This window comes from Tachyglossus aculeatus, chromosome 20, assembly GCF_015852505.1.
Source record: "Tachyglossus aculeatus isolate mTacAcu1 chromosome 20, mTacAcu1.pri, whole genome shotgun sequence".
Lineage (NCBI taxonomy): Eukaryota > Metazoa > Chordata > Mammalia > Monotremata > Tachyglossidae > Tachyglossus > Tachyglossus aculeatus.
The window spans coordinates 13,693,380-13,720,733 of NC_052085.1; the positions used below are offsets into that span (position 1 = coordinate 13,693,380).

The 27,354-nt window shown below is 44.8% G+C and overlaps 2 protein-coding genes across 2 annotated transcripts in view; one reads left to right on the forward strand and one right to left on the reverse strand.

Moving 5' to 3' along the window:
* The window catches only part of TMCO3 (transmembrane and coiled-coil domains 3), a 97,485-nt gene that overhangs the window by 37,162 nt on the left and 32,969 nt on the right, over positions 1-27,354 (reverse strand). The window lies entirely within an intron of this gene.
* DCUN1D2 (defective in cullin neddylation 1 domain containing 2) lies at positions 1,337-25,639 on the forward strand. The gene is made up of 7 exons (XM_038761586.1): positions 1,337-1,396; positions 7,994-8,210; positions 11,128-11,296; positions 14,608-14,738; positions 17,639-17,721; positions 19,558-19,654; positions 25,431-25,639. The coding sequence occupies exons 1-7, from the start codon at positions 1,394-1,396 to the stop codon at positions 25,508-25,510; spliced, it is 780 nt and encodes a 259-aa protein (XP_038617514.1). The 5' UTR covers positions 1,337-1,393; the 3' UTR covers positions 25,511-25,639.

The following is a 27,354-nucleotide window of genomic DNA, read 5'->3' on the forward strand; positions in this document are numbered from 1 at the left end:
CCTCTGACTCCAAAGCCCGGGCTCTTTCCACTGAGCCATGCTGCTTCTCACTGAGCGCTTACTGTGTGCATTCATTCATTCAATCATATTTATTGGGTGCTTACTGTGTGCAGAGCACTGTACTAGGCCCTTGGGAAGTACAAGTTGGCAACATATAGAGACAGTCCCTACCCAGCAGTGGGCTCACAGTCTAGAAGGGGGAGAGGAGGGGGGAAAGGAGGGGGAGAGGAAGGGGGAAAAGGAGGGGGAAAGGAGGGGGAGAGAAGGGGGGGAAAGAAGGGGAATAGGAAGGGGGAAGGAGGGGGGAAAAGGAGGGGAAAAGGAAGGGGGAAAGGGAGGTTGAGAGGGAGGAAAGGAGGGGAAGAGGGAGAGGAGGGGGAAAAGGAGGGAAGAGGAAGGGGAGAGGAGGGGGGTAAAGGAGGGGGAAGAGGAAGGGGGAAAGGAGGAGGAGAGGAGGGGGAAAAGGAGGGGGAAAAGGAGGGGGAGAGGAAGGGGGAATGGAGGGGGAGAGGAGGGGGAAAAGGAGGGGGAGAGGGAGGGGGAGAGGAAGGGGGAAAGGAAGGGGGAAAGGAGGGGGAAAAGGAGGGGAAGAGGAAGGTGAAAGGAGGGGGAGAGGAGGGGGGGGAAAGGAGGTGGAAAGGGAGGGGGAGAAAGGAGGGGAAGAGGAAGGGGAGAGGAGGGGGTAAAGGAGGGGGAAAAGGAGGGGAAAAGGAAGGGGGAAAGGGAGGTTGAGAGGAGGGGAGAGGAGGGGGAAAAGGAGGGGGAGAGGAGGGGGGAAAGGAGGGGAAGAGGGAGAGGAGTGGAGAGGAGGGGGGAAAGGAGGGAAGAGGAAGGGGGGGGGGAGAGGAAGGGGGAATGGAGGGGGAGAGGAGGGGGGGAAAGGAGGGGAAGAGGGAGAGGAGGGGAGAGGAGGGGGGAAAGGAGGGAAGAGGAAGGGGAGAGGAGGGGAGGAGAGGAGGGGGGGAAAGGAGGGGGAAAAGGAGGGGGAGAGGAGGGGGAAAGGAGGGGGAGAGGAGGGGAGGGGGAGAGGAGGGGGAAAAGGAGGGGAAGAGGAAGGGGAAAGGAGGGGGAAAGGAGGGGGAGGGGGGAAGGAGGTGGAGAGGGAGGGGGAGAGGAAGGGGAGAGGACGGGGAAGAGGAAGGGGAAAGGAGGGGGAGAGGAGGGGGGAAAGGAGGGGGAAAAGGAGGGGAAAAGGGGGGGAAAAGGAGGGGAAAAGGAGGGGGAGAGGAGAGGAGGGGGAAAAGGAGGGGAAGAGGAAGGGGGAGAGGGAGGGGAAAGGAGGGAGAGAAGAGGGGGGGCTGGGCGGGGCGGGAGTCTGGGCGCCTGCGCAGTGTGGGCGGTGGGTGTAGTGGCCGCTGCTAAGGTTGAGGCGGCCGAGGGCGCTAAGGGGAACATGGTAGGTGCCCCCGACCCTCCCCCCGGGGACCCCCGGGGACCCCTCCCCCCCCAGCCGACGGGACGGGACGGGACGGGACGGGGGGGAGGGGAGGGCCCGGGGGGCAAAGGTCACGGGGGGCCCGGCGGGGGGGAGGGGGGCCCGCAGGGCAGGCGCCGGGCGCTCACCGGGTGGCAGGCGCCGTTGTGAGCTTAGGGCCCCGGGCAAGGTCACGGGCGGGCGGGCAGGCGGGCAGGGTGGGCCCGCTCGGCCCTCGCCCCCCCCTCAGAGCTCAGGGCGGCCTGCTCCTGGGTGGGCGCTTACTACGGGAGGAGCGCCGGAAAAACACAATTCATAATAACAATGATGACGGTGGCACTTATGAAGCGCTTACTATATGCAAAACACCGTGAAATGATCATAATGACGACACTTATTAAGCGCTTACTCTGTGCAAAGCACTGTGATGATGACATTTCTTAAGCGCTTACTATGTGCAAAGCACTGTAATGATAATAATGATGATGGTGGCATTTATTAAGCACTTACTATGGGCAAAGCACTGTAAGTAATAATAATAATAATGGCACTTATTAAGCGCTTACTATGTGCAAAGTACTGTGAAATAATAATAATGATGATGATGATGATGATGGTGGCATTTATTAAGCGCTTACTATGGGCAAAGCACTGTAAAAAATAATAATAATAATGGCATTTATTAAGCGCTTACTACGGGCAAAGCACTGTAAAATGATAATAATAACAATGGCACTTGTTAAGCACTTACTATGTGCAAAGCACTGTAAAATAATGATAATGATAATAATGATGCCATTTATTAAGCGCTTACTATGTGCAAACACTGTAAAATAATAATGATGGCATTTATTAAGCGCTTACTATGTGCAAAGCACTGTAAAATAATAATAATAATTCATTCATTCATTCAATCATATTTATTGAGCGCTTACTGTGTGCAGAGCACTGGACTAAGCGCTTGGGAAGTACAAGTTGGCAACATATAGAGACGGTCCCTACCCAATAATGATGGCACTGTAAAATAATAATAATAATAATGATGGCACTTATTAAACAATTACTATGTGCAAAGCACTGTAAGATAATAATAATGACGATGGCATTTATTAAGCGCTTACTATGTGCAAAGCACTGTAAAATAATAATAATAATAAAGATGGCATTTATAAAGTTCTTACTATGTGCAAAACACTGTTCTAAGCACTGTAAAAGGGGGATGAAGACTGGGAGCCCCACGTGGGACAACCCAATCACCTTGTAACCTCCCCAGTGCTTAGAACAGTGATGATGATGATGATGACATTTATTAAGCGCTTGCTATGTGCAAAGCACTGTTCTAAACACTGGGGAGGTTACAAGGAGATCAGGTTGTCCCACGGGGGGCTCACAGTCTTCATCTCCATTTGACAGATGAGGGAACTGAGGCCCAGAGAAGTGAAGTGAGTTGCCCAAAGTCACACAGCTGACAAGTGCTTAGTCCAGTGCTCTGCACACAGTAAGCACTCAATAAATACGATTGAATGAATGAATTGACGGAGCTGGGATTTGAACCCATGACCTTTGATTTATTTTGTTAATGATGTACCTAGAGCTTTAATTCTATTTGTTCTGTTGACTCTCCGAGTTTTGTTTTGTTGTCTGTCTCCCCCTTCTTGACTGTGAGCCCGTTGTTGGGTAGGGACCTTCTCTAGATGTTGCCGACTTGTACTTCCCAAGCGCTTAGTACAGTGCTCTGCACACAGTAAGCGCTCAATAAATACGACTGAATGAATGAATGACTCCGAAGCCCGGGCTCTTTCCTTCTAGCCATGCTGCTTCTAGACTGTGAGCCCATTGTTGGGTAGGGACCGTCTCGATATGCTGCCGACTTGTACTTACCAAGCGCTTAGTCCAGTGCTCTGCACACAGGAAGCGCTCAATAAATACGATGGAATGAATGAATAACTGAGGCTCAGAGAAGTCAAGCGGCCCATCCCAGGTCACACAGCGGACAAGTGGCGGAGACAGGATTAGAACCCACATCCTCTGACTCCCATGCCCGGGCTCTTGACATTAATAATGCCACGTCAAATACCACCATCGATAGTGCCATTAACAAATGCCCTCATTAATAGTAATAATAATAATAATAATAATAATGGCATTTATTAAGCACTTATTATGTGCTTACCAGAGAAGCAGCATGGCTTAGTGGGAAAAGCACGTGCTCTGGAGTCAGAGGTCATGGGTTTGAATCCCAGCTCCGCCACTTATCAGCTGTGTGACTTTGGGCAAGTCATTTCACTTCTCTGGGCCTCATTTCCCTCATCTGTAAAATGGGGGTTAAGACTGAGCCCCCCCCCGTGGGGCAACCTGATCACCTCGTAGCCTCCCCAGTGCTTAGAGCAGTGCTTTGCACATAGTAAGCGCTTGATAAATGCCTTCATCATGATCATCATGTGTCAAGCACCGTTCTAAGCGCTGGGGTGGATACAAAGTGATCAGGTTGTCCCATGGGGGGCTCACAGTCTTCATCCCCATCTGACAGACAAGGTGACTGAGGCCCAGAGAAGGGAAGTGACTTGACTAAGGTCACACGGCTGACAAGCAGCACAGCCAGGATTAGAACCCGTGACCTCTGACTCCCAAGCCTGGGCTCTTTCACTGAGCCGTGCTGTTTGCACACTCAGTGAGGACCACTGATGGATCGGTATTGAGCGCTTACAGAGTGTCGAGCTGGGGTGGGTCCAAGCTAATCGGGTGGGATAATAATAATAATAATGGCATTTGCTAAGCACTTACTATGTGCAAAGCACTGTTCTAAGCGCTGGGTAGGTTACAAGGTGATCAGGTTGTCCCACAGGGGGCTCAGTCTTCATCCCCATTTTACAGGTGAGGTAACTGAGGCACAGAGAAGTGAAATGACTTGCCCAAAGTCAGCTGACAAGTGGCAGAGTCAGAATTTGAACCCAGGTCCTTCTGGCTCCCAGGCCTGGGCTGTTTCCTCTAGGCCGTGCCGCTGAATCTGCTGAACACTGTACTAAGCGCTTGGGAGAGTACAACAGAGTTGGTAGACACTTTCCCTGCCCACAATATAGCTTCAGGGACAGTGTCAGTCATTCTTATTTTTAGACTGTGAGCCCACTGTTGGGTAGGGACTGTCTCTATATGTTGCCAATTTGTACTTCCCAAGCGCTTAGTACAGTGCTCTGCACATAGTAAGCGCTCAATAAATACGATTGATGATGATGATGATGATTTATTGAGCTCCTAGTGAGTGTAGAACACTGTACTGAGGGCTTGGGAGACTACAATATACTCTTTAGCCCCTCAAGTTTGGGCAGCCCAAGAGGGATTCCTCCAAGCCAGAAAAGAGGAAAGAAAGGAAAGGTTCCCGTTCTCCAATCCCCCTCCCCTCTTCCGCTCTCTTGTCATCCAGACGTACTTCCGTCATAAATTAATTGTGGCATTTGGCGTGTACTATGGGCCAGCACTGTAGTTTATCAGACACAGTGCCAGCCCCAGACAAGAGCAGCCATTGAAGAGGGAGAACAGGTATTTAATCCTCATTTTACAGAGGAGGAAACTGAGGCACAGAGAAGTGACTTGCCCAAGGTCACCCAGAAGGCAAGCAGCACAACTCCTCAGCAGGTTTTGTTCTCTGTCTCCCCCTTTTAGACTGTGAGCCCACTGTTGGGTAGGGACTGTCTCTATATGTTACCAGCTTGTACTTCCCAAGCGCTTAGTACAGTGCTCTGCACACAGTAAGCGCTCAATAAATACGATTGATGATGATGATGATGATGCAGGTCCTCAACACTTGTTACTTTCCCCATAATTGACTTTAAAGATGAAGGTTCTAAAGCACCAAGAAGCCCCTTGTCTCAAAATTTAGTATTCAAAGTAATAATGATGATAATGGTATTTAAGTGCTGACTAAGTGACAAAGCACTGTTCTAAGCACCGGGGTAGATAAAAGTTAATCAGGTTGGACACGCTCCTGTCCCACGTGGGGCTCACAGTCTTAATCCCCATTTTGCAGATGAGGGAACTGAGGCACAGAGAAGTGACTTGCCCAAGGTCACTCGGCGGACCAGCATTAGAGCCAGGACTAGAACCCAGGTCCTTGTGACTCCTGAACCCGTGCTCTATCCACTAGGCAACACTGCTTCTCCAGGGACTAACAGTGACCCCATCTACCCTGCTGTTTTATCTCTTTTTAAAAAAAAAAAAAAGGAATTTGTTAAGCGCTTACTATGTGCCAGGCACTGTGCTAAATGCTGGGATAATTCAAGCTGATCAGATTGGGCCCAGTCCATGTCCCACATGGGGCTCTCAGTCTTAATCCCCATTCTGCTGAGGTAACGGAGGCCCAGAGAAGTGAACTGACTTGCCCAAGGTCAAACAGCAGGCGAGTGACGGAGGCAGGATTAGAACCCAGGTCCCTGCTCTCTCCATTAGGCCACGGCTGCTTCTCTAAACAGATTCTTTTAGATTGTGAGCCCACTGCTGGGTAGGGACTGTCTCTATATGTTGCCAACTTGTACTTCCCAAGCGCTTAGTACAGTGCTCTGCACACAGTAAGCGCTCAATAAATACGATTGATGATGATTCTTTGGAAGAATGGTGTTGTGGTTGCCTTGCTGGAAATAAGCTTACGTGCCAAGATATGTGCCCCCTCTCTGGCAACATATCAATCAATCAATCAGTCGTATTTATTGAGCGCTTACTGTGTGCAGAGCACTGTACTAAGCGCTTGGGAAGTCCAAGTTGGCAACATATAGAGACAGTCCCTACCCAACAGTGGGCTCACAGTCTAGAAGGGGGAGACAGAGAACAAAACCAAACATATTAACAAAATTAAATAGAATAGATATGTACAAGTAAAATAAATAAATAAATAAATAAATGAATGGCATGAATGAATGAATAAATGAATTAAATGGAATAGATATGTACAAGTAAAATAAATAAATAAATAAATGGCATTAATGAATAAGTGAATGGCATAAAGTGTCTATTTGAACCCCAGACATAAATCCCTGTGGGAAAACCTGGGCGCACAATTTGAGGAAAGGTGATCTGACTCCGAAGTCTCTTTAAGATCTAACATGGTCTAAAAACAAAAATATCACCCACTTGTCCTTGAGTTCCTTCCCAGAGCTTTCCAAGGATTTGGATTTCACGCCACCAGGGCCAGGGGATTTCTCCCACCTTCCTTCTTCGATATCGGCTCCCTCGCCTTTTTCTGTCGGTTTCTCTGAGACCGGTTCCTCACCCTTTTCGGGCTTAGTATTACGACTGCCATGCACAGATTTTCATTGTGTTATTTTTAAAATCCAGGTACGGTGCCTTGAAATTTCTTTTTCATAGTGATGTGCTGAAGTAACCGTGCCAATATCGAGAGGGCCCGACAAGGGAAAGCAAAGGAGGGCAGTAAGCGCTGGATAAATACCATTGATGATGATGCCCACAGCAGACTGTAATAATAATAATGATGGCATTTGTTAAGCTCTTACTATGTGCAAAACACTGTTCTAAGCGCTGGAAACTCCTGGAGGTCAGGGATTGAGTCTGCCTCCTCTATTATACTCTCCCAAGTGCTAGTTCGGCACTATCCGTGACTTGGTGGATAGAGCACGGGCTTGGGAGTCGGAAGGACCTGGGTTCTAATCCTGGCTCTGCCACATGTCTGCTGTGTGACCACGGGCACGTCACTTCACTTCTCTGGGCCTCAGTTGCCTCATCTGTCAAATGGAGACGTGTGAGCCCCACGTAGGACAGGAACTGTGTCCAACCTGATTAACTTGCATCTACCCCAGAGCTCAGAACAGAGCTTGGCACATAGTAAGCGCTCAACAAGTACTATCATAATTTATTAGTAAGCACTCAATAAATGCCATTGATGGATGAAGGGAAGTTGGCTATAACAGCTTTTCCTCTCCCCACTGTCATTGTGATGTTTATTATACCGCAAGTCACCTAAAATTTCTTTCTTCTTAATACACGGGCAATTAAAATTAATCTTCTGGTGTAAATAGCCATGTGCGTGTGATGGTAAGACCTAGTATGCAATTCTGAAACCTTGTGAAATGCACGATAGCTTAGCCTACATCCTCTCTCCCAGTTTCCACACCAAAATACTAGACCTCTATCTTTGCTCATAAGCTTATTTCCATCAACACCATTCTTCCAAAGACTCTATTTAGAGAAGCAGTGTGGCCTAATGGAGAGCGCGTGGGCCCGGGTTCTAATCCCCGCTCCGTCCCGTGTCGGCTGTGTGACCTCGGGCCAGTCACTTAAATTCTCTGTGCCTCAGTTAACCCGGGTGTAAAATGGGGATTGAGACTGGTAGTCCTACGTGGGACGGGGACTGCGTCCAGCCCGATTATCTTGTATCTACCCCAGCGCTTAGCCTGGCGCATAATAAGCGCTTAACAAATGCCACGGTTATTATTATTTTTCTGGTAATTCTGAAGTGAAAGTGGAGTCACCAAACAAGACCAACTTAAATGCCTAAAAAATGGAAGCACGAGTGCTGAAACTAACTTCTGGATTAGCTTCACTGGCTTTCCCCCCTTCTTTTGCATCCCAAAGCATAAACTCAAATCATCTCAGAAGGACAAGGCTCGCCAGTTTATGTCATTTACCAAGGCTGGAGAAAGCACGGCTATCTACTGTTTAATGCAGAATGAGTGGAAACTAGAAACCGCCACAGATAACTACTTCCAGAACCCAGACCTGTACTACAGAGAATCCATGAAAAATTCCGTAGACAAAAAGAAATTAGAACAGTCGTTCAACAGGTACAAAGGTAAGGTTTTGGGGTTTAAATTGTTGCCATAAAAAGGAGGGGCCAGAGTTTTTCGTTGTCATACTTGTTGTGAGTCTGAGGTGGTGTAAAGAGATGGACTGAATTGGTTTTTCTTAACAGGAATATTATTTATATATCAATGTATAATAATTGTGGTTGCTAAGCACTTACTATGTGCCAAGTAATGGACTAAGGCTCTGGGGTAGATTTGTGATAATCAGGTTGAACACTGTCCTTTTTGCCACACGGGGTTCACGGTCTAAATCGAAGGGAGAGGAGGTATTTAATCCCTATTTTACCGATGAAGCAACTTGTGGCACAGAAAGGTTAAGTGACTAGCCTGATGTCACACTGTAGGCAAGTGGTGGAGACGGATTAGAACCCAGGTCCTCTGACTCTCAGGCTTCGCACACAGTAACTGCTGAATAAATACGACTGAATGAGCGGATTTATTCTGCTGTAGTACTGGCAGGGAATAAAATGTACAATATTAGCGGGAGCACTGTAGATTGTTTTTAGCTACGCTTCTCTTGCAAAAATCACATTTTTGTCCTGTCAGGGACTCTACTGGTTCTCCTTCAGCCCACCCTAGGATTGGAGATAAATGTCCATCCTGTTTCCTCACCTTTAGTGGGGTCTTTCCTCATCATCATCAATCGTATTTATTGAGCGCTTACTATGTGCAGAGCACTGTACTAAGCGCTTGGGAAGTACAAATTGGCAACACATAGAGACAGTCCCTACCCAACAGTGGGCTCACAGTCTTTCCTGTGAGGGTCCTTCTACCCATATATGTTATTTGAAGGGTTGGGAGTTTGTTATGTCTCCCTGATTTATGGTATTTTCTTAAACACACATTGTGCGTCAGTATTCCAAGCTCTAGGGGAGATACAAGTTAATCAGGTTAGACAGCCTGAGTACGAGGGAGAACAGGTATTGGATCCCCATTTTATAGATGGGGAGACTGAGGCCCAGAAATGTTAAGCGAGTGACTTGCCCAGGGTCACCCGGGATTAGAACCCAGGTCCCGATTCCCAGACCCGTGCTCGTTGCACTTGATCACGCTGTTCCTCTAATATACTGCCGTAGATGATGCTGAATGTTTATGCCATTATTTTTTCTGTCATTTCCCTTACGAAGGATACTTAGTTCTTATATGCCGCTGAACATTTATACAGCTATTTTATGAAATTCATTTCCCTTATGAAGTATGCTGACTAAAATTTCCAGTAAAGACACAATAACTGGAGTTTCCAAGGGGTTGTAAAACTTCTGAAAGTTGACCCGAACCGGATTTTGCCCTCAGTTTGCTTATTCATATGTAGGTAATTCAATATTTAAACAAGTTCAGGTATAGTTGAGCAATCTTGGAAAGCATATTTTTATGGTGTGTTTAAGTTTCCGTTTATTTTGTTACTTTACACCAGTTATTCTGTAGCAGAACGTTTTTTCAATCCTCGTGTGTTTGTGAGTCTCAAAAATTACTGTGCCTGCACAGGAGTGTCCCAGAAGCTCTTTAAGGTGTTGGAAATAAATGCATAAAATCAGATGTGGGATGTTTAAAGCCTCACGTCTTCATTCATTCATTCAGTCATACTCATCGAGCACTTACTTTGCGCAGAGCACTGTACTAAGTGCCTGGGAGAGTAAAACAGAATTAACAGACACGTTCCCTGCCCACAACGAGCTTGCAGTCTAGAGGCGGGAGAGACAGACATTAAATCTGCCGTGTAAGTTTTTAGAAGCAGATTTTGACACTGTTTCATGAACACATTGATTTGTTTTTGGTCTCATCATTTTTAGTTTCCCCAAATAATCTACTTGGTGTTAACAGTCCCATTCTCAACATCTCGTGTCTTTCAGCGGTGTTTCAGAGCCTGGTTTGGTTTGGTTACACCGGTGAACTATGGTTGCCTTTGTTTCCTCCAAACTGACGAAACACCAGGGCTCAAACTGCCCAAGTAATTTTTCCACTTCCTAGTCGTGGGAGGACAGTATCGCCTTTATTTTTCTTTTGGAACCGGAAATGGGAAAACCCTGCTTCACGGTTAACTTTTTAAAAGTTTCAATACCGGCACTATAAAAAGCCGCAATTATTTTATGCGCTTTGAACGTGGAAAGAAAAAAAAAAATATGAATTAGGCCCGAGTTTTAGTGAACCCCGCCCCCTGCCAAAGTAACGATATTCAGAATGTCTTAGTTTGCGTCTGCAAAGGGGAAGGTTAATTTTCCGACGGGCCATATGGCAGAGCAGGATTTTACAATCTTGTCCAGGCTATTCAGGTTTTTATTTGAGCAAGTGCTTAGTCAGTCGTATTTACTGAGCGCTTACTGTGTGCAGAGTACTGTACTAAGTGCTTGAGAGAATACAGTTTAGCAGTATAATAGACACATTCCCTGCCCACAATGAGCTTACCGTCTTGCTCTGCACACAGTAAGCGCTCAGGAAATTCCATTGATTGATGGACTGATTTCCATATTTCAGAATCAGCTGATTGTCGCTTGTGTAGCGCAAAGTATCAGGATTAATCGATTGTATTTATGTATTGTATGCAGAACACTGTACTAAGCACTTGGCAGAGTACAGTGTAACAGACACATTCCCTGCACACAACCAGCTGAAAGTCTGGAGGAAGAGACGGACATTAATATAAGTAAATAAATTACGGATATGAATATAAAAGTTGTGGGGCTGGGAGGGGGGGACTGAATAAAGGGAGCAAACCAGGGCGACGCAAAAGGGAGTGGAAGAAAAGGAAAAGAGGGCTTAGTCGGGAAGTCCTCATTGAGGAGCTGTGCTTTCAATACGGTTTTGAAGCGGGGGAGTGTCGCTGTCAGGGAGGAAGAGGGAGGGTGACTCTGATCATTTTTTTCCCTCTGCCTTCAAGTTGCTTCTGTCTGGCCATTTTGAATACAGACCCACAGGATGAGGACAAAATTGGCATTGATGGAATCCAACAGTTCTGTGATGATTTAAACCTGGACCCTGCCAGTCTCAGCGTTTTGGTCATAGCGTGGAAATTCAGGGCGGCCACTCAGTGCGAATTCAGCAAAAAAGAATTTATAGATGGCATGCTAGAGCTTGGGTAAGTGCGGCGGTTCGCTACTCGATTCACAAAGCGTACGAAGTTCCCCGCTCAGTTGAGTTTTTAGGTTTTGTCTGGGATCTTCCTAATGTAATCTCCCCAGTGCGTCCTCTCCCTATTTTCTAGTACTCCCTTTGTCTCCACGGGCCTCACGTGGTTTGCACTGATTCCGTTTGTTATTTTGACACTTTTAGCTTGATTCCTCCTCCGCACCAAGCTGATTCCTGACAGTGGGTTTTAAGGCTGTGAACTCTCTCCATCCTATTTATCCTCTCGCTTTCCCCCACAATCCCTCATCTTCCATTGGTCATTCCCCTCCAGCTAAGTTATTCCTTCATTCCGTTCATTCATTCGTATTTATTGAGCCCTTACTGTGTGTACAGCACTGTACTAAGCGCTTGGGAGAGTAAAATAGAACAAAAAACAGATGCATTCCGTGCCCACAACGAGCTTACACTAAACCTCGTTTGTTTCTCTTCCACCATCGGCAGCTCGTTCTGGTTTTCCCAGTCAATTAATGGATTTCCTAAACTGTTTTATGGGGCAGTAGAAATATGACTCAGAATTAAGTGATCAAGGCTGCTCAGGTTAATTTGTGATAACAGAAGTGGCCAGTCTTACATCATGATAATCGGAAAATTTGAAATTCACATTCCAGACAGATAACCCCGATGGGAGAGCAAACATATTATAGTGTTTTGAACAGGCTCTCATCCTGGGAGTCAGAGGACCTGGGTTCTAATCCCGTCTCCACCACTTGTCTGCTCTGTGACCTTAACTTCTAGGTGCCTCAGTGACTTCATCTATCAAATGGGGCTAAAGACTGTAAGGCCCGTATGGGACATGGACTGTGTCCTACCTGATTAGCTTGTATCTACCACAGTGCTTAGTACAGCGCATGACACATAATAAGTGTGTAACTAATTCCATTAAAAAAAAGACAGTGTACTACGCCAGTGTTTAGTAGAGTGTTTGGCATATAGTGAGCACTTAAATACTCAAAAAAAAGACCCACCAAACTAAAACAAGCTGATCCATTTTTTGTGCAGAAGAGGTATGGTGCCATTTTCCTTTTAAGAGTTCTCAAAAATACTGAATGACAGCTGTGAGGTTTGGTAAAATATTTCTCCCTTTTTTTTGTTTGTTTCTTTAATACATTAGATCTGAATCCACTACAGCAAGAACAGCTCATGTGTATGTCCTACTGGCCGTAGAACCTATCTTTCCTGCCTTGCCATTGCTGTTTGAGCAATTCTCTCCCAGAATGCCAAAGGGCTGGAAAAAAAGTGCATCGGTTTATTTTCATGGGCTGGGGGAGAGCCCTCGATAATAAAAATAACCGTGGTATTTGCTAAGTATTTACCTTAAATCCAGGCCTGTACTGAGCAGTGGGTTAAATGCAAGATATTCAGGTCCTACGTGGAACTCAGTTTCGATCAAAGGGAGGACAGGTATTGAATCCCCGTTTAGTAAATGAGGGAACTGAGGCACAGGGAAGCAGCGTGGCCTGGTGGAAGGAGTACAGACTTGGGAGTCAGAGGACCTGGGTTCTAATCCTGGCTCTGACAGTTGCTTGGTGGGTGACCCTGGGCAAGTCACTTACCGTCTCTATGCTTCACTTCTCTAGACAGTACAGTCTCCCCTCTAGCCTGGAAGTTTGTTGAGGGCAGGGAATGTGCCTGTTATACTGTTGTGTGGTACTCTCCCAAACGCTTGGTACAGTCCCTGCACACAATAAGTGCTCAATAAATTTGATTTATTGATTGAGTCTCCTTTTGTCCCTCCTCCTTAGACTGTGGACCACGTGCAGACCAGGGACTGAATCCACCTTAACTTCTATCTACCCCAGAGCTTACAGCAGTGTTTGACACATAGTGAGCATGTAAAAGTTCCATTAAAATAGAAAGAAGAAGTGAAATGACTTGCCCAACAGAATAACAATAATAATAATAATAAGGCATTTGTTAAGCACTTACTATGTGCAAAGCACTGTTCTAAGCGCTGGGGGGGATACAAGGTGATCAGGTTGTCCCACGTGGGGCTCACGGTCTTCATCCCCATTTTACAGATGAGGTAACTGGGGCTCGGAGAGGTTAGTGACTTGCCCAAGGTCACACAGCAGACATGTGGCGGAGCCGGGATCAGAACCCATGACCTCTGACTCCCAAGCCCGGGCTCTTTCCACACTGAGCCACGTTGCTTCTCATCACACAGCATCACACATCAACTCAGCACATCATCACACAGCAGGCAAGTGGCAGAGGCAGGATTAGAACCCAGGTCCTCTGACCCCCATGCCCGGGATCTTTCCACTAGGCCACACTGTTTCCTCGGTGGCACGCACATTCCAGAAATCAGCAGTGCCATCTTTGAACGGAAGAACCACCCTACCTCTCCTGAAAGCCTTATAATGATCTAATTACAGATGGTAAACGCGGAAGGGACTTAATAGATCAGAATCCCGTAAAAACACTGTTTTCCAAAAAGTAATAGCCGTTCTCCATGGGAATTTTAATAAGCTCCCTGTAATCAGGGAACAGTGCTCTGCACAGCAAGTGCAAGCGCTCAATAAATGTCATTATCTTTGCTCTGTACTAAGTGCTTGGGAGAGTACAATTCCACAGAATTGGAGACATGATCCCCACTCACAAGGAGAGTCTAGAGGTGACAGACATTAAAATAAAATGCAGATTTATTTATTTATTTTATGGTATTTGTTCATTCATTCAGTCGCATTTATTGAGCCCTTACAGTGTGCAGAGACTGTACTAGGCACATGAATTTGTTAATCACTTAGTATGTGCCGAGCACAGCAGTAAGCACTGGGGTGGTAACAAGCTAATCAGGTTGGACACAGTCTTAATCCCCATTTTCCAGATTAGGTAACTAAGGCCCAGAGAAGTGAAGTGACTTGCCCGGGGTCACACAGCGGACAAGTGGCACAGCCAGGATTAGAACCCAGGCCTCTCCAGCTCCAATGTGGGTATCCTCTCCACTTGGCCAGGTGTTTCTCTAATCACCAGATAATGATAAGATTGCTGGTGGAGGGAATTGTGAGTCTCATCAACAGCATGCAATTCCAGAATTCTTGTCTGAGGCCCTCATAAAATGAGAGGCTTCTTGTCCCTACCTTTATAATTGAGGAAAGATCTCTGCTATTTTATAAAAGAGACTAGCTGATGGGGTGTCCTTGGTACTGGACACTAAAACCCAATAGAGCTATTCTTTTAAATGTGATTTATACTAAAATGTTTAGATTAAGCCTGCTTTGGAGAACGTTATTCGTAGATAACATTGTCTCTTGCCAACAGCTGTGACAGCACAGAAAAGCTAAGAGTGCTACTGCCAAGATTAGAACAAGAACTTAAGGACCCGATGAAGTTCAAAGATTTCTATCAGTTTACCTTTAATTTTGCAAAGAATCCTGGACAAAAAGGTTTAGGTGAGTAGAAAAGCCAAGTGTGTCACGGTAATGTCATCATCGCAGTGCCCAAGATAAAGGGGCTGTTAATCAATAAATCAATCAATCAGGGGTATTTATTGAGAGTTTACTGTATGCAGAACAGTGTACTGTCAAAGTATTAAGTCTGGTGACTCTGTCATTTAGCGTTCACTAAATTTCCCCCCTAAGCCCCCCATCTAGACTGTCCGTTCATTGTGGGCTGGGAATGTGTCTGTGTTATTGTTATATTATACCTTCCCAAGCGCTTAGTACGCAGCAAGTGCTCAATAAACACAATTGAGTGATTGATTTAGGAGTTCCGTTTAGTATTTTTCTTTTTTTTTTTCTTCAGCTGAGACTGACTAGCTCTGCTGGTTCTGTGACCCTGCAGGCTTTCTAGATCAAAATCTTAAAAGTTATTAGTTTGCAGGTGTCCGTGTGGAAAGATTTTGGCTCGCCTTGAGTTTTGCTCTTGAAAAACTGCAATAACCTTCCAGATTTGCAAAAAACATGGAAATTAACATCGTTTTGATTTTGTCCTTCTTTGATATATATGTATACTATATGTATATGAAGGACTATAAATGTATTGAGAACAACCTCAATCTAAAGTAGACCTACATAAGAGTTACATTTTTATATTTTCATGGCATGGCTTTGGATTCTTTTTCAAAGAATGTACTGACTGCAAATAATCGAAATCAATTTCAATGGATTTCTCATTTCCAAGTACTAAAGCCACTTAGCCCTAATGTGTCCCCAACCAATAATCTGGAATGACTTTAATTGCTGCCTGAAACCGTTTTCTTAAGATTTTTGTCGTATTTTATCTGGATCTGCCTTCTGTTTAATAAGATTTCTCTCCTCATATTGGAGTGGACTATGTGGTTTGTAAAATATGTAACCATAATCATCATCATCATCATAATGGTGGTATTTGTTAAGAACTTACTGTGTATCAGGCACTGTACTGAGTGCTGAGGTGGAGACTAGCAAATCGGGTTGGACACAGTCCCTGTCCCATTTGGGGCTCACAGTCTCAATCCCCATTTTCCAGATGAGGTAACTGAGGCCCAGAGAAGTGAAGTGACTTGCCCAAGGTCACACGGCAGACAAGTGGCAGAGATGAGAACCCATGACCAACACTAGGGACAATTAATTGTATTATCATTTTATGATCATTTGGTTCTTGCCGGAGTCAACAGAAGGCAGGCGTAATAGAGAAATAAGACCTCCCTCCTTGTAATTTTGCTGTGCTCATTTGTGCAGCAGTAGCAACTGAGTGGAGTCTGTATTTTCTCAGAACTCAGAATTTATACTTGTGTCAAAAATTGATTTTTACCACTGAATAGGGTTTTTTTTTGTGTGCAGTCTCTCCCAATCACACACTTGATCAGGGTTGGGATCAGTCAATCAGTTGAATTTATTGAGCACTTATGGGCAGAGCACTGTACTAAGCACTTGGGAGAGTACAGTGCGACAGAATTGGCAGACATGTTCCCTGCCCATAAATATCCTTACCTCTTCTTTTAGGATCCCTAAAGGATACTTAATCGTTATCCTCCTGAAATACTTTGTTAATTCAGCTATTGCTGGGGCCAGAATTATTCACATTTTGTACCCGTAGTTCTAATTCTGCTTTGGTGGGGAATGAACGTTTCTACTAGGAATTGCAACTGCAATCTAATAGGTGTTCCGGCTGAACTGAATTATTACCAATTTTCTTTCAAGTGCAATCCATGTATTTGGAATCCCCATATTACCTCCTCCCCCTCTAGACTGTAAACTCACTGTGGGCAGGGAACGCATAAACCAACTCTGTTATATGGTACTCTCCCAAAGGCTTAGCACAGTGTTCTGCACACAGTCAGTGCTCAATAAATACGATTGATTCCCTTTCTGAACGTTGCAATGCAAATTTACCTTTCAGGTGAGCCTGTCTGCTTATGCCTTAGTGTGATGTGCTTAAAGCCTCTTCGTATTGATATATGTATTATTAACTGATGTGAATCATGCTGAAGCAAACTCTTTTCAAGCACACACAAACTAAACTGATATACTCTCATGTGCTTAATACAGTGCTCTGCCCAGAGTAATTGCTCAATAAATATTATTGATTGTTGGAGGAGGGTTATGGTGAGTTAAAGTGTCATTCGGTATCATGATTTAAAGGAGATTTAGAAATTATTTAAAACTCAGCTCTGATATTCCCTTTATGGTATGTTTCCTTTAGATTTGTATACGTGAGGGTACGTATGTGGTTTGAAAAAATATGACCTTTCCACCTTTCAGGAAAATAACAACTAGGGCTAAGTCTTCAGGCTGTTAATCCCCAGGCAGACTTTAAAACTTTCTGAATCTCAGAAAGTTGGTAATTTTCAATGTTTGCTGGTTTATTTTTCCTTTTTGTAATAAAACTCAAAGTCATTGCTAATGCCACCATTAATTCTGAACTCCTGCTTCCAGGTTGAGCCAAATTACATTACTCTGGCTTTGTGTGACTAATCACAGAATTTCAAAGTCTGGTTGCTTGCGAAGCAATATGGTAGCTTGCCTAATTTCATGGAACAACGTTCAAAATAAAGAAATAGGTTTTTTAAATAGCATGAATATAGCATATACAAATATATGTATACTTTTTCATGAATATATTCATTCATATATAGTACATATTACCATATATATGTATTTATATATATTACTATTAGTTACCACTAGATACCTAAAACGATAGGTCTTTCCATCTCATAAAACAGACTATAAACAGCCTTACCCGAGCATTTATCGTAACTCACAGTGGCATAATGAAGGTTTACTTTGCCAAAGAAAAAAGCCAGTCCTCTGCACTGTTCCGTAGAGTTTGCATTTATTAACTGTGCTTTATCATATTTTTTTTCCAGATTTAGATATGGCAGTTGCATATTGGAATTTAGTCTTAACTGGAAGGTTTAAATTTTTAGAACTGTGGAACAAATTTTTAACGGTAAGTACACTTTCCAACTTGTCAGGGCGAGTGCCAAACGCTTAGTAGAGATCCGCAACTTGTGAGCTTGCTTGTTCCACGCTGGGCGAGGGTCTCTAACTTTCCCGAGAGACGGATCTGTCAGTGTGGTATTTATTGAGCGTGCACTCGGGGGGCAGAGCACTGTACTAGGCGCTTGAGCATAGGGCATCAAATGGGGACTGCTTTTCCTGGTGGTGGGATATATGTGGATGGGGAACAGTGGAGACTGCCGTCTTTGGGCAGTGGGATTCCAGTAAGTCTTCCTGGCGCTAAGGAGGAGGGAATTTAGGGAGGAAGATGAAGAGTTCGGGTTTGGACGTTTTGAACTTGAGGTGCTGGTAGATTATCCACGTAGGGATGTCACGGAGTCCTTAGGAGATGTGAGGTTGCAGACAAAAAGTTGGGGCTGGTGAAGTAGATTTGCAGGGGGCGGTCACCCTCTCTAATAATAACAATAATAATAATAATAATAATAATAGCATTTGTTAAGCGCTTACTATGTGCAGAGCACTATTCTAAGCGCTGGGGGGGTTACAAGGTGATCGAGTTGTCCCATGTGGGGCTCACAGTCTTAATCCCCATTTTACAGATGAGGTAACTGAGGCTCAGAGAAGTTCAGTGACTTGCCCAAGGTCACACAGCAGACATGTGGGGGAGTGGGGATTCGAACCCATGACCTCTGACTCCAAAGCCCGCGCTCTTTCCACTGAGCCACGCTGCTCTAGACTGCAACCTCATCGTGGGCAGGGAACTTGTCGACTGACTCTGTTACGTCGTCCTCTCCCTTGTGCTTAGTACAGTGCTCTCCACCCAGTAAGCGCTCAAGAAATACAACTGATTGATCGAAAGAGACGGTAGTTTAAGCTCTGAGAGCGGATAAGCTCCCCCAGGGACTGAATGCCCTTTCTGACATTGACACTTAATATCACTGGAAAACAAGTGGCCTCTTCATAGGTAGCTATTTTAAGGCATTCGTTTCCGTGCTTCATATAACTCTGTCAAGGGATTTGGAAGAGCACTATATATTTCTAGTAGCACACATTTAAATGGCAAATACGAGTCCTCAATCCCTTTATAAATTCAGAATGATCCAGATGGTTTTTATCTGGAGTTATTTGCTAGTTTCAGTGGAAAGTGGGCTGGAAATAGACAGTTGGAGGTGTATTGTAGGTGGGATCAGGGAGAAGGCAAATAATCCATTAGTGATATTTACTGAGCGCTTACTGTGTGCACAGCAATGTAATAAGCGCCAGGGAGAGTGCAGTGCAATAAAGTGCTTTCTGAAACAAGGGGGAAAAGAGAATGCAGTCCATCTCTCCTCCCACAACCCCCAACCACCTTATTTTTAACCATTAAAGCCTTAAGTGTGTATCTACCTTTAAGACACTTTTTGTGAAATGATAATAATAATAATAATGGCATTTATTAAGCGCTTACTATGTGCAAAGCACTGTTCTCAGCGCTGAGGAGGTTACAAGTTGATCAGGTTGTCCCACGTGGGGCTGACAATCTTAATCCCCATTTTACAGATGAGGGAACTGAGGCCCAGAGAAGTTAAGTGAGTTGCCCAAAGTCACACAGCTGACAATTGGCGGAGCTGGGATTTGAACCTTTGACCTGTGACTCTAAAGCTCGGGCTTTTTCCACTGAGCCACACTGCTTATCAATAAATTATACTTTTCGGTTTAAGCAATTTTATGAGTTCAGTTACCACACTTATAGTAAGCGGATTTAAGAATATGTGCATTCAGTCTCTTGTAACATCTCTGAGTAGAGTCTGTGTTTTAAATTTGACCATTTGTTTCCCTGTATCAGGAACATCATAAAAGGTCGATCCCCAAAGACACTTGGAACCTTCTGCTAGACTTTGGAAATATGATTGCGGACGATATGTCCAACTATGACGAAGAAGGTATGCAACTAGTAACGCTTCAGTGGCATTTGCAAAATCGATAATGTTGCTTCAGCATTGCGAAAATTAGGCTTGATTTCTTTTCCCTTTCCCCCCAACTTCAGAGCGTTCTCTGTAAATCCCAAAATGTGATTTAGGAAGGAGTGCGGCTTAGTGGATAGAGCACGGGCTTGGGAGTCGAAGGACGTAGATCATCATCATCATCATCATCAATCGTATTTATTGAGCGCTTACTATGTGCAGAGCACTGTACTAAGCGCTTGGGAAGTGCAAATTTGCAACAATTTGCAACGTAGATTCGAATTCCGGTCCTACCACTTGGCTCTTGTGTGACCTTGGGCAAGCCACGTCACTTCCCTGTGCCTCAGTTCCCTCATCTACCAAACGGGGATTAAGACCGTGAGCCCCATGTGGGACAGGGACTGTGCCCAACCCGATCAGTTGGTATCTACCCCAGCGCTTAGTACAGTGCCTGGCACATAGGAAGTGCTTAACAAATACTATTTTAAAAAAATGTGGAGTTGAATTTGATTTCATTCAAGGTCATTTAAGCCATGATTCCAATCACTGGGCAGCCAAATTTAATCCTTTTTTTTTAATTAAAAATGCATTCTGTTCTCCAAGGCCTAGCCAACTTTTTTGCTTTTCTTTTTATTTCTTCCTCCGCTGGCTCCGTCCCCAGACTCTCCTTTCCCAGATCTACACTCCACCTTCAGTAATTTAACTTATTGAAATTTGGATTTTAAAGTTAGGTTAGGGTTTGACCCATGTTCACAGAGATTTGGGGAGATAAGGGGCCCGACAAGAGGTCATTGGATCTGTTGTATCTCATCTCCAAAGAACTAACTCGTAGAAGCACAGAACAGAGTTAGAGAACTGAAATGAAGACTGGCCTATAGGTACTTAAAGGAATCTAGTATCAATCAATCAATCAACCGTATTTATTGAGCGCTTACTGTGTGCAGAGCACTGTACTAAGCGCTTGGGAAGTACAAGTTGGCAACATATAGAACTGAATTCAGAGGAAGCAGAACGGCCTAGTGAAAAGAGCACAGGCCTTGGAGTTAGAGGACCTGGGTTCTAATCTCAGCCCTGCCACCTGTCTGGTGTGTGACCTTGAGCATGTCATTTAACTCCTCTGAGCCTCAGTTACCTCATCTGGAAATTGGGGATTAGGACAGTGAGCCCTAAGTGGGACACGGATCGTGTTCAACTCAATCATCTTGTATCGTACCCCAGTGCTTTGTACAGTGCCTGGCCTATAGTAAGCGCTTAACAAGTACCATTAAAAAAAAACCTGGATAGTGTGATCATTTAAAAAAATCTTTAATGCAGAGGGAGGAGCCCTGATATGTCAGAGAATGGCCCTAATCCTGATCCTAGTCTGTGGAGACTTGTTTGGACAATTTTTCTTAAAAGATTGCAAGAATATTATCTCAAGCAAGGATTGTCAGAAGGGTGGCTTATGTGGGTTATTCATTCATTCAGTAGTATTTATTGAGCGCTTACTGAGTGCAGAGCCCTGTACTACGTGCTTGGAAAGCAGTATGGCTCAGTGGAAAGAGCGCGGGTTTTGGAGTCAGAGGTCATGGGTTCAAATCCCGGCTCTGCCAGCTGTCAGCTGTGTGACTTCGGGCAAGTCAACTTCTCTGGGCCTCAGTTCCCTCATCTGTAAAATGGGGATTACGACTATGACCCCCCCCGTGGGACAACCGGATCACTCTGTAACCTCCCCAGCGCTTAGAACAGTGCTTTGCACATAGTAAGCGCTTAATAAATGCCATCATTATTATTATCATCATTATTATTATTATTACAAATCGGCAACAGATCAATCAATCAATCATATTTATTGAGTGCTTACTGTGTGCAGAGCACTGTACTAAGCGCTTAAGACAGAGCCAATCGGGCTCTCCACTTTCTTCCGGGCCCGGGGGCATCACCCACGGGGCAGCCTCTCCATCCCCCACATCTTACCTCCTTCCCTTCCCCACAGCACCTGTATATATGTATATATGTTTGTACATATTTATTACTCTATGTATTTATTTATTTATTTTACTTGTACATGTCTATTCTATTTATTTTATTTTGTTAGTATGTTTGGTTTTGTTCTCTGTCTCCCCCTTTTAGACTGTGAGCCCACTATTGGGTGGGGACCGTCTCTATATGTTGCCAACTTGGACTTCCCAAGCGCTTAGTACAGTGCTCTGCACACAGTAAGCGCTCGATAAATACGATTGATGATGATGATGATGCCCAACAACTGGCTGCTACGTGTTTTCCTTTCACAGCAGGGACTTTCATCAGTGGTATAAGCCCTACATAGCCCAGAAACATAAAGAACCCAGCCTGCGTTCTCCCTTCCCACCCCAAGACCAATGTTTCCCCCAGCAACGGCCCCAGGTTCAAGTAATATATAAGCCGAAGTTGTGATGTTGGTGCTTTACTACTGTTTAAATGCTTTACTACTGTTTAAATGAAAACAATTCTCAACAAAAAATACAGCGAAACAGAACTATCTGCTAGTAGTCATTTTGAAAATTCCCTCCATCAGTTTTCCACCCTGGAGTAGTTAAATATTTAGCAGCCAAACTAAGAGGGCAGTTCCAAAACTCGGTAGATTATTTCCAGTAACTTGGTCTTACACCGATTTTAGGATTTTCATCCTCTCCCCTTCTAACTCACCGAAAAAGGATCGCAGATCTGTTCTTTAGTCTTTGGGTGGTGTTTCAAAATTCACATCTGTAGAAGCAACGTGGTGTAGTGGATAAAGCCCGGACCTGGGTTCTAATCCCGGCTCTGCCCCGTGTCTGCTGTGTGACCTTGGGCAGGTCACTTCACTTCTCTGGGCCTCAGTTTCCTCATCTGTAAAATGGGGATTCAGAGTGAGAGCCCCATGTGGGGCAGGGACTGCGTCCAACCCGATTTGCTTGTATCTACCCCGGGAATTAGAACAGTGTTTGGCATCTAGTAAGTGCTTCACAAGTATCATAATCTGTATATAATATGGATTTGCCATTCCAGTTCATATAAACTGATTTGTTATATCTGGTTCCTCTTCGAGGGCAGGGAACGAATTTACCAACTCTGTTGTACTCTCCTGAGCGCTTAGTACATTCATTCATTCATTGAATCGTATTTATTGAGCGCTTACTGTGGGCAGAGCACTGTACTAAGCGCTTGGAAAGTACACATCGGCAACAGAGACAATCCTGCTCTGCGCTCAGTAAGCACCCGATCAATACCTACATTCATTCATTCATTGAATCGTATTTATTGAGCGCTTACTGTGGGCAGAGCACTGTACTGAGCGCTTGGAAAGTACAAATCGGCAACAGAGACAATCCTGCTCTGCGCTCAGTAAGCACCCAATCAATACCATTGCTGATGATGGCTCTACCTTTCGGCTTAGCCCGTGTTTTCGGCCTAGGAAGAATGAACAGTGATAATAATAATAATAATTGTGGTATTTGTTAAGCACTTACTGTGCGCCAAGCACTGTAGTCATTCACTCAGTCGTATTTTATTGAGTGCTTACTGTATGCAAGGCACTGTACTCCAGCGCTTAGAACAGTGCTTGGCACATAGTAAGCGCTTAACAAATGCCATCATTATTATTATTTGCCTCAGTTCTCTCATCTGTAAAATGGGGATTAAGACTGTGAGCCCCATGTGGGGCAACCTGATCACCTTGTAACCTCCCCAGTGCTGAGAACAGTGCTTTGCACATAGTAAGTGCTTAACAAATACCATTATGAGGAGCAGCATGGCTCAGTGGAAAGAGCCCGGGCTTTGGAGTCAGAGGTCGTGGGTTCGAATCCCGGCTCCGCCACATGTCTGCTGTGTGACCTTGGGCAAGTCACTTCACTTCTCGGAGCCTCAGTTCCCTCATCTGTAAAATGGGGATGATGACTGTGAGCCCCACGCGGGACAACCTGATCACCTTGTATCCCCCCAGCGCTTAGAACAGTGCTTTGCACATAGTAAGCGCTTAATAAATGCCATCATTATTATTATTATTATTATTACTACTAAGTACTTGGGAGAGTGAGCCCACTGTTGGGTAGGGACTGTCTCTGTATGTTGCCAATTTGTACTTCCCAAGCGCTTAGTACAGTGCTCTGCACACAGTAAGCGCTCAATAAATACAATTGATGATGATGATGATGAAAGTACAGTACAGCAATAAACAGGCACATTCTCTGCCCACAATGAACTTACAGTCTAGAAACAAGCACGAGGATAGATACAAGAGAAGCAGCATGGCTCACTGGAAAGAGCCCGGGCTTTGGAGTCAGAGGTCATGGGTTCGAATCCCGGCTCTGCCACATGTCTGCTGTGTGACCTTGGGCAAGTCACTTCACTTCTCTGAGCCTCAGTTACCTCATCTGTAAAATGGGGATTAAGATGGTGAGCCCTGCGTGGGACAACTTGATCACCTTGTATTCCCCCCCAGCACTTAGAACAGCGCTTTGCACATAGTAAGCGCTTAATAAATGCCATCATTATTATTATTATTACAAGAACATCAGGTCCCCTGTGAGGCTCCCAGCCCCACAGCACTTATATCCATATCTGTAATTTATTTCTATTAATATCTGTCTTCCCCCCTCTAGACTGTAAGGTTGTGGTGGGCAGGGGGTGTGTGTTTATTGTTATTTCGAACTCTCCCAAGCACTTAGTACAGTGCTCCGCACACAATAAGCACTCTGTAAATATGACTAAACAACGAGGAGTGTCAGAGATTTGAGCGCTTACTGTGTGCAGCACGCTCTACTAAGCGCTGGGGAAAGTAGGATAGAACAATGAATAGCCACCCAAAGATACTTTCTCGACGTTGAAATGTCGTAACCTCTCCAGCACTTAGAACAGTGCTTTGCACATAGTAAGTGCTTAATAAATGCCATTATTAAATGCCATTATCCAGGAGGCCTTCCCAGACTGAGCCCCTTCCTTCCTCTCCCCCTCGTCCCCCTCTCCATCCCCCCCAACTTACCTCCTTCCCTTCCCCACAGCACCTGTATATATGTATATATGTTTGTACATATTTATTACTCTATTTATTTTACTTGTACATATCTATTCTATTTATTTTATTTTGTTAGTATGTTTGGTTTTGTTCTCTGTCCCCCCCTTTTAGACTGTGAGCCCACTGTTGGATAGGGACTGTTGTCAATTTGTACTTCCCAAGCGCTTAGTACAGTGCTCTGCACGCAGTAAGCGCTCAATAAATACGATTGATGATGATGATTATTATTATTATCCCCTTTTAGACACTGTGAGCCCACTGTTGGGTAGGGACTGTCTCTATATGTTGCCAACTTGTACTTCCCAAGCGCTTAGTACAGTGCTCTGCACACAGTAAGCACTCAATAAATACGATTGATGATTGATGATGATGATGATTATTATTATCCCCTTTTAGACACTGTGAGCCCACTGTTGGGTAGGGACTGTCTCTATATGTTGCCAACTTGTACTTCCCAAGCGCTTAGTACAGTGCTCTGCACACAGTAAGCGCTCAATAAATACGACTGATGATTGATGACGATGATTATTATTATTATCCCCTTTTAGACACTGTGAGCCCACTGTTGGGTAGGGACTGTCTCTATATGTTGCCAACTTATACTTCCCAAGTGCTTAGTACAGTGCTCTGCACACAGTAAGCGCTCAATAAATACGATTGATTGATTGATAGATCTTTTCAAGACCGTGCGGCCGCATTTTCACCCCCAAACCTTCCCTTCAAACTGTTGGATTTTTCCTTTAGGAGCCTGGCCGGTTCTCATAGACGATTTCGTGGAATTTGCCCGGCCGCTAGTGAAAGGAGGGAAGCGCCGTACTTTCTAACCGCAGAGACAGGCCTGACCGGATGGAGACGGCAGTCGGAATCGCTTTTGGGAAGGGGGGGAAGTAGTTGACTTCAATAACGGCGCCCGATTTCAGGAGTCGGAGTGGGATCCCCCCCGCCACCGCCCGCCCGCCCGCCCCCGCCTGGCTCTTTATGCTGCTTAGAGAGAAGCCTTAGAGTGGCTGACTCCCGAACTCAACTCCGAAGATAGCCCAGGTTCATCCGGAACCCATCGCCTCATCAGTTCGATGGGTCAGGACCGAAGTCATCGACTCTTCCAGAAAGGTTCACCAGCGCCGTATCGTTGGCTTTTGACGTCCAAGCAGGTGCCCCCGTCCGATTGCCCACCCAAGGCGAACACCAGCGGTTACTGTTAACTAGGACCGGGTCACACGTGCTCGTACGGAGGAGCAACGTTTGTAGGCCGAATCAAATCCCGAAATGAAATGTATCTAATATGTCGTATTTTTATACAGATCAACGATATTTGTTAAAAAAAAAAAATATATATATATATATATATATATATAGGCCTGAAAGACATAATCTTGTAATTGACGACGGTTGACACTTTTGTACTTCTTGTCAGGGCTCTAGATTTCTATTTTTTTTAACCTACAGAATGCCAGATTCTCTGCCCTTTTAGTTTTCATTGTCTCATTTTAAAGTTCATTTGAAAATCAATTTGAGGTTGCAACATCTACATCAGCGTACACGGTGGGAGTCATATTTAAGACCGAAGCTTGGTTTCCGATTCTTTTGACAACTGGTACGTGTTTTCATTTTCTGTTTTGAAATGCTCCTCAGACCTCCAAAGAGGTTCTCATAAACTTTTAGAAATTTGAGCCTTTCTCCTCTGTTCTAAGTGGTCTTTTTCAGCGTACACGTCTTTTCTTTGGAAATAACACATTTTCGACGGAAAAAATCAGATGGGTTGGCGAACTGAATCCACCCGTTGGAATATGTGATTTATACAGGTTCCAGCTGGAAGTTAACACGTACAAAGTTGCCTTTCTGGGGAAATCTCTTTTTATGTACGAGGAGAGGTTTTTCTCCCCATCACATAATCATTTCTATTTCCCTTGACCTCTACATTTTTAAATGATTTCTGTTTTCCTTAGGGTCTGCATTTTTAAAGATCTCTGTTTTCCTTGATCTCTACATTTTGGAAATGATTTCTGCTTTCCCCGACCTCTCCCTTGTCACTTACGACGACAACAATCGCTCCCAAGAATGAATCGTGCAGACTTTAGAGGCTGAGTGACATTTTCCTGCTGAAAAATCTCTAGGTTTGCCGAACCTCCTGTTTGTCAATGCTACCTCATTTGTGAACAAAAGACTATGCAGGAGAACCGTGGAGGAGGCAACATTTAAAGTGCAATTTTAATAAGACGTGGCTGATAGCTTCCACTTGGAGAACAAAAAGATTCCCTTCTCCTGATGCGATTTCTAACCTATCCGGCTGACCACAGCACGCCCCAATTCCCCCTCGAACCACAGTAAAAGGGTGTTTTGATATAAAGCCGGTTAGTTTTGCTCGCTGGTAGATTAGAACGGTAGATTATGTGGAGATCTAGGAATAATAATAATAATCACTGTACTTGGTAAGTGCTTCCTATGTGCCAAGCACTGTTTTAAGCACTGGGGTAGCTCCAAGGTAACCGGGTTGGACCCGGTCCCTGTCCCACATGGGGCTCACAGTCTTACTCCCCATTTTACAGACGAGAGAACTGAGGCCCAGACACGTGGCACTGCCGGGATTAGAATCCAGGTCCTTCTGACTCCCGGGCCCAGTAGGGAGACGGCGGAAGTGGAATAAGAAGTGAACATTTCCCACAAAATC

Coding starts and splice junctions, on each gene's coding strand:
- DCUN1D2 (XM_038761586.1), top strand. Junction 8,211..11,127: donor GTCGTTCAACAGGTACAAAG/GTAAGGTTTTGG, acceptor TTTTGAATACAG/ACCCACAGGATGAGGACAAA. Junction 14,739..17,638: donor TCCTGGACAAAAAGGTTTAG/GTGAGTAGAAAA, acceptor TTTTTTTTCCAG/ATTTAGATATGGCAGTTGCA.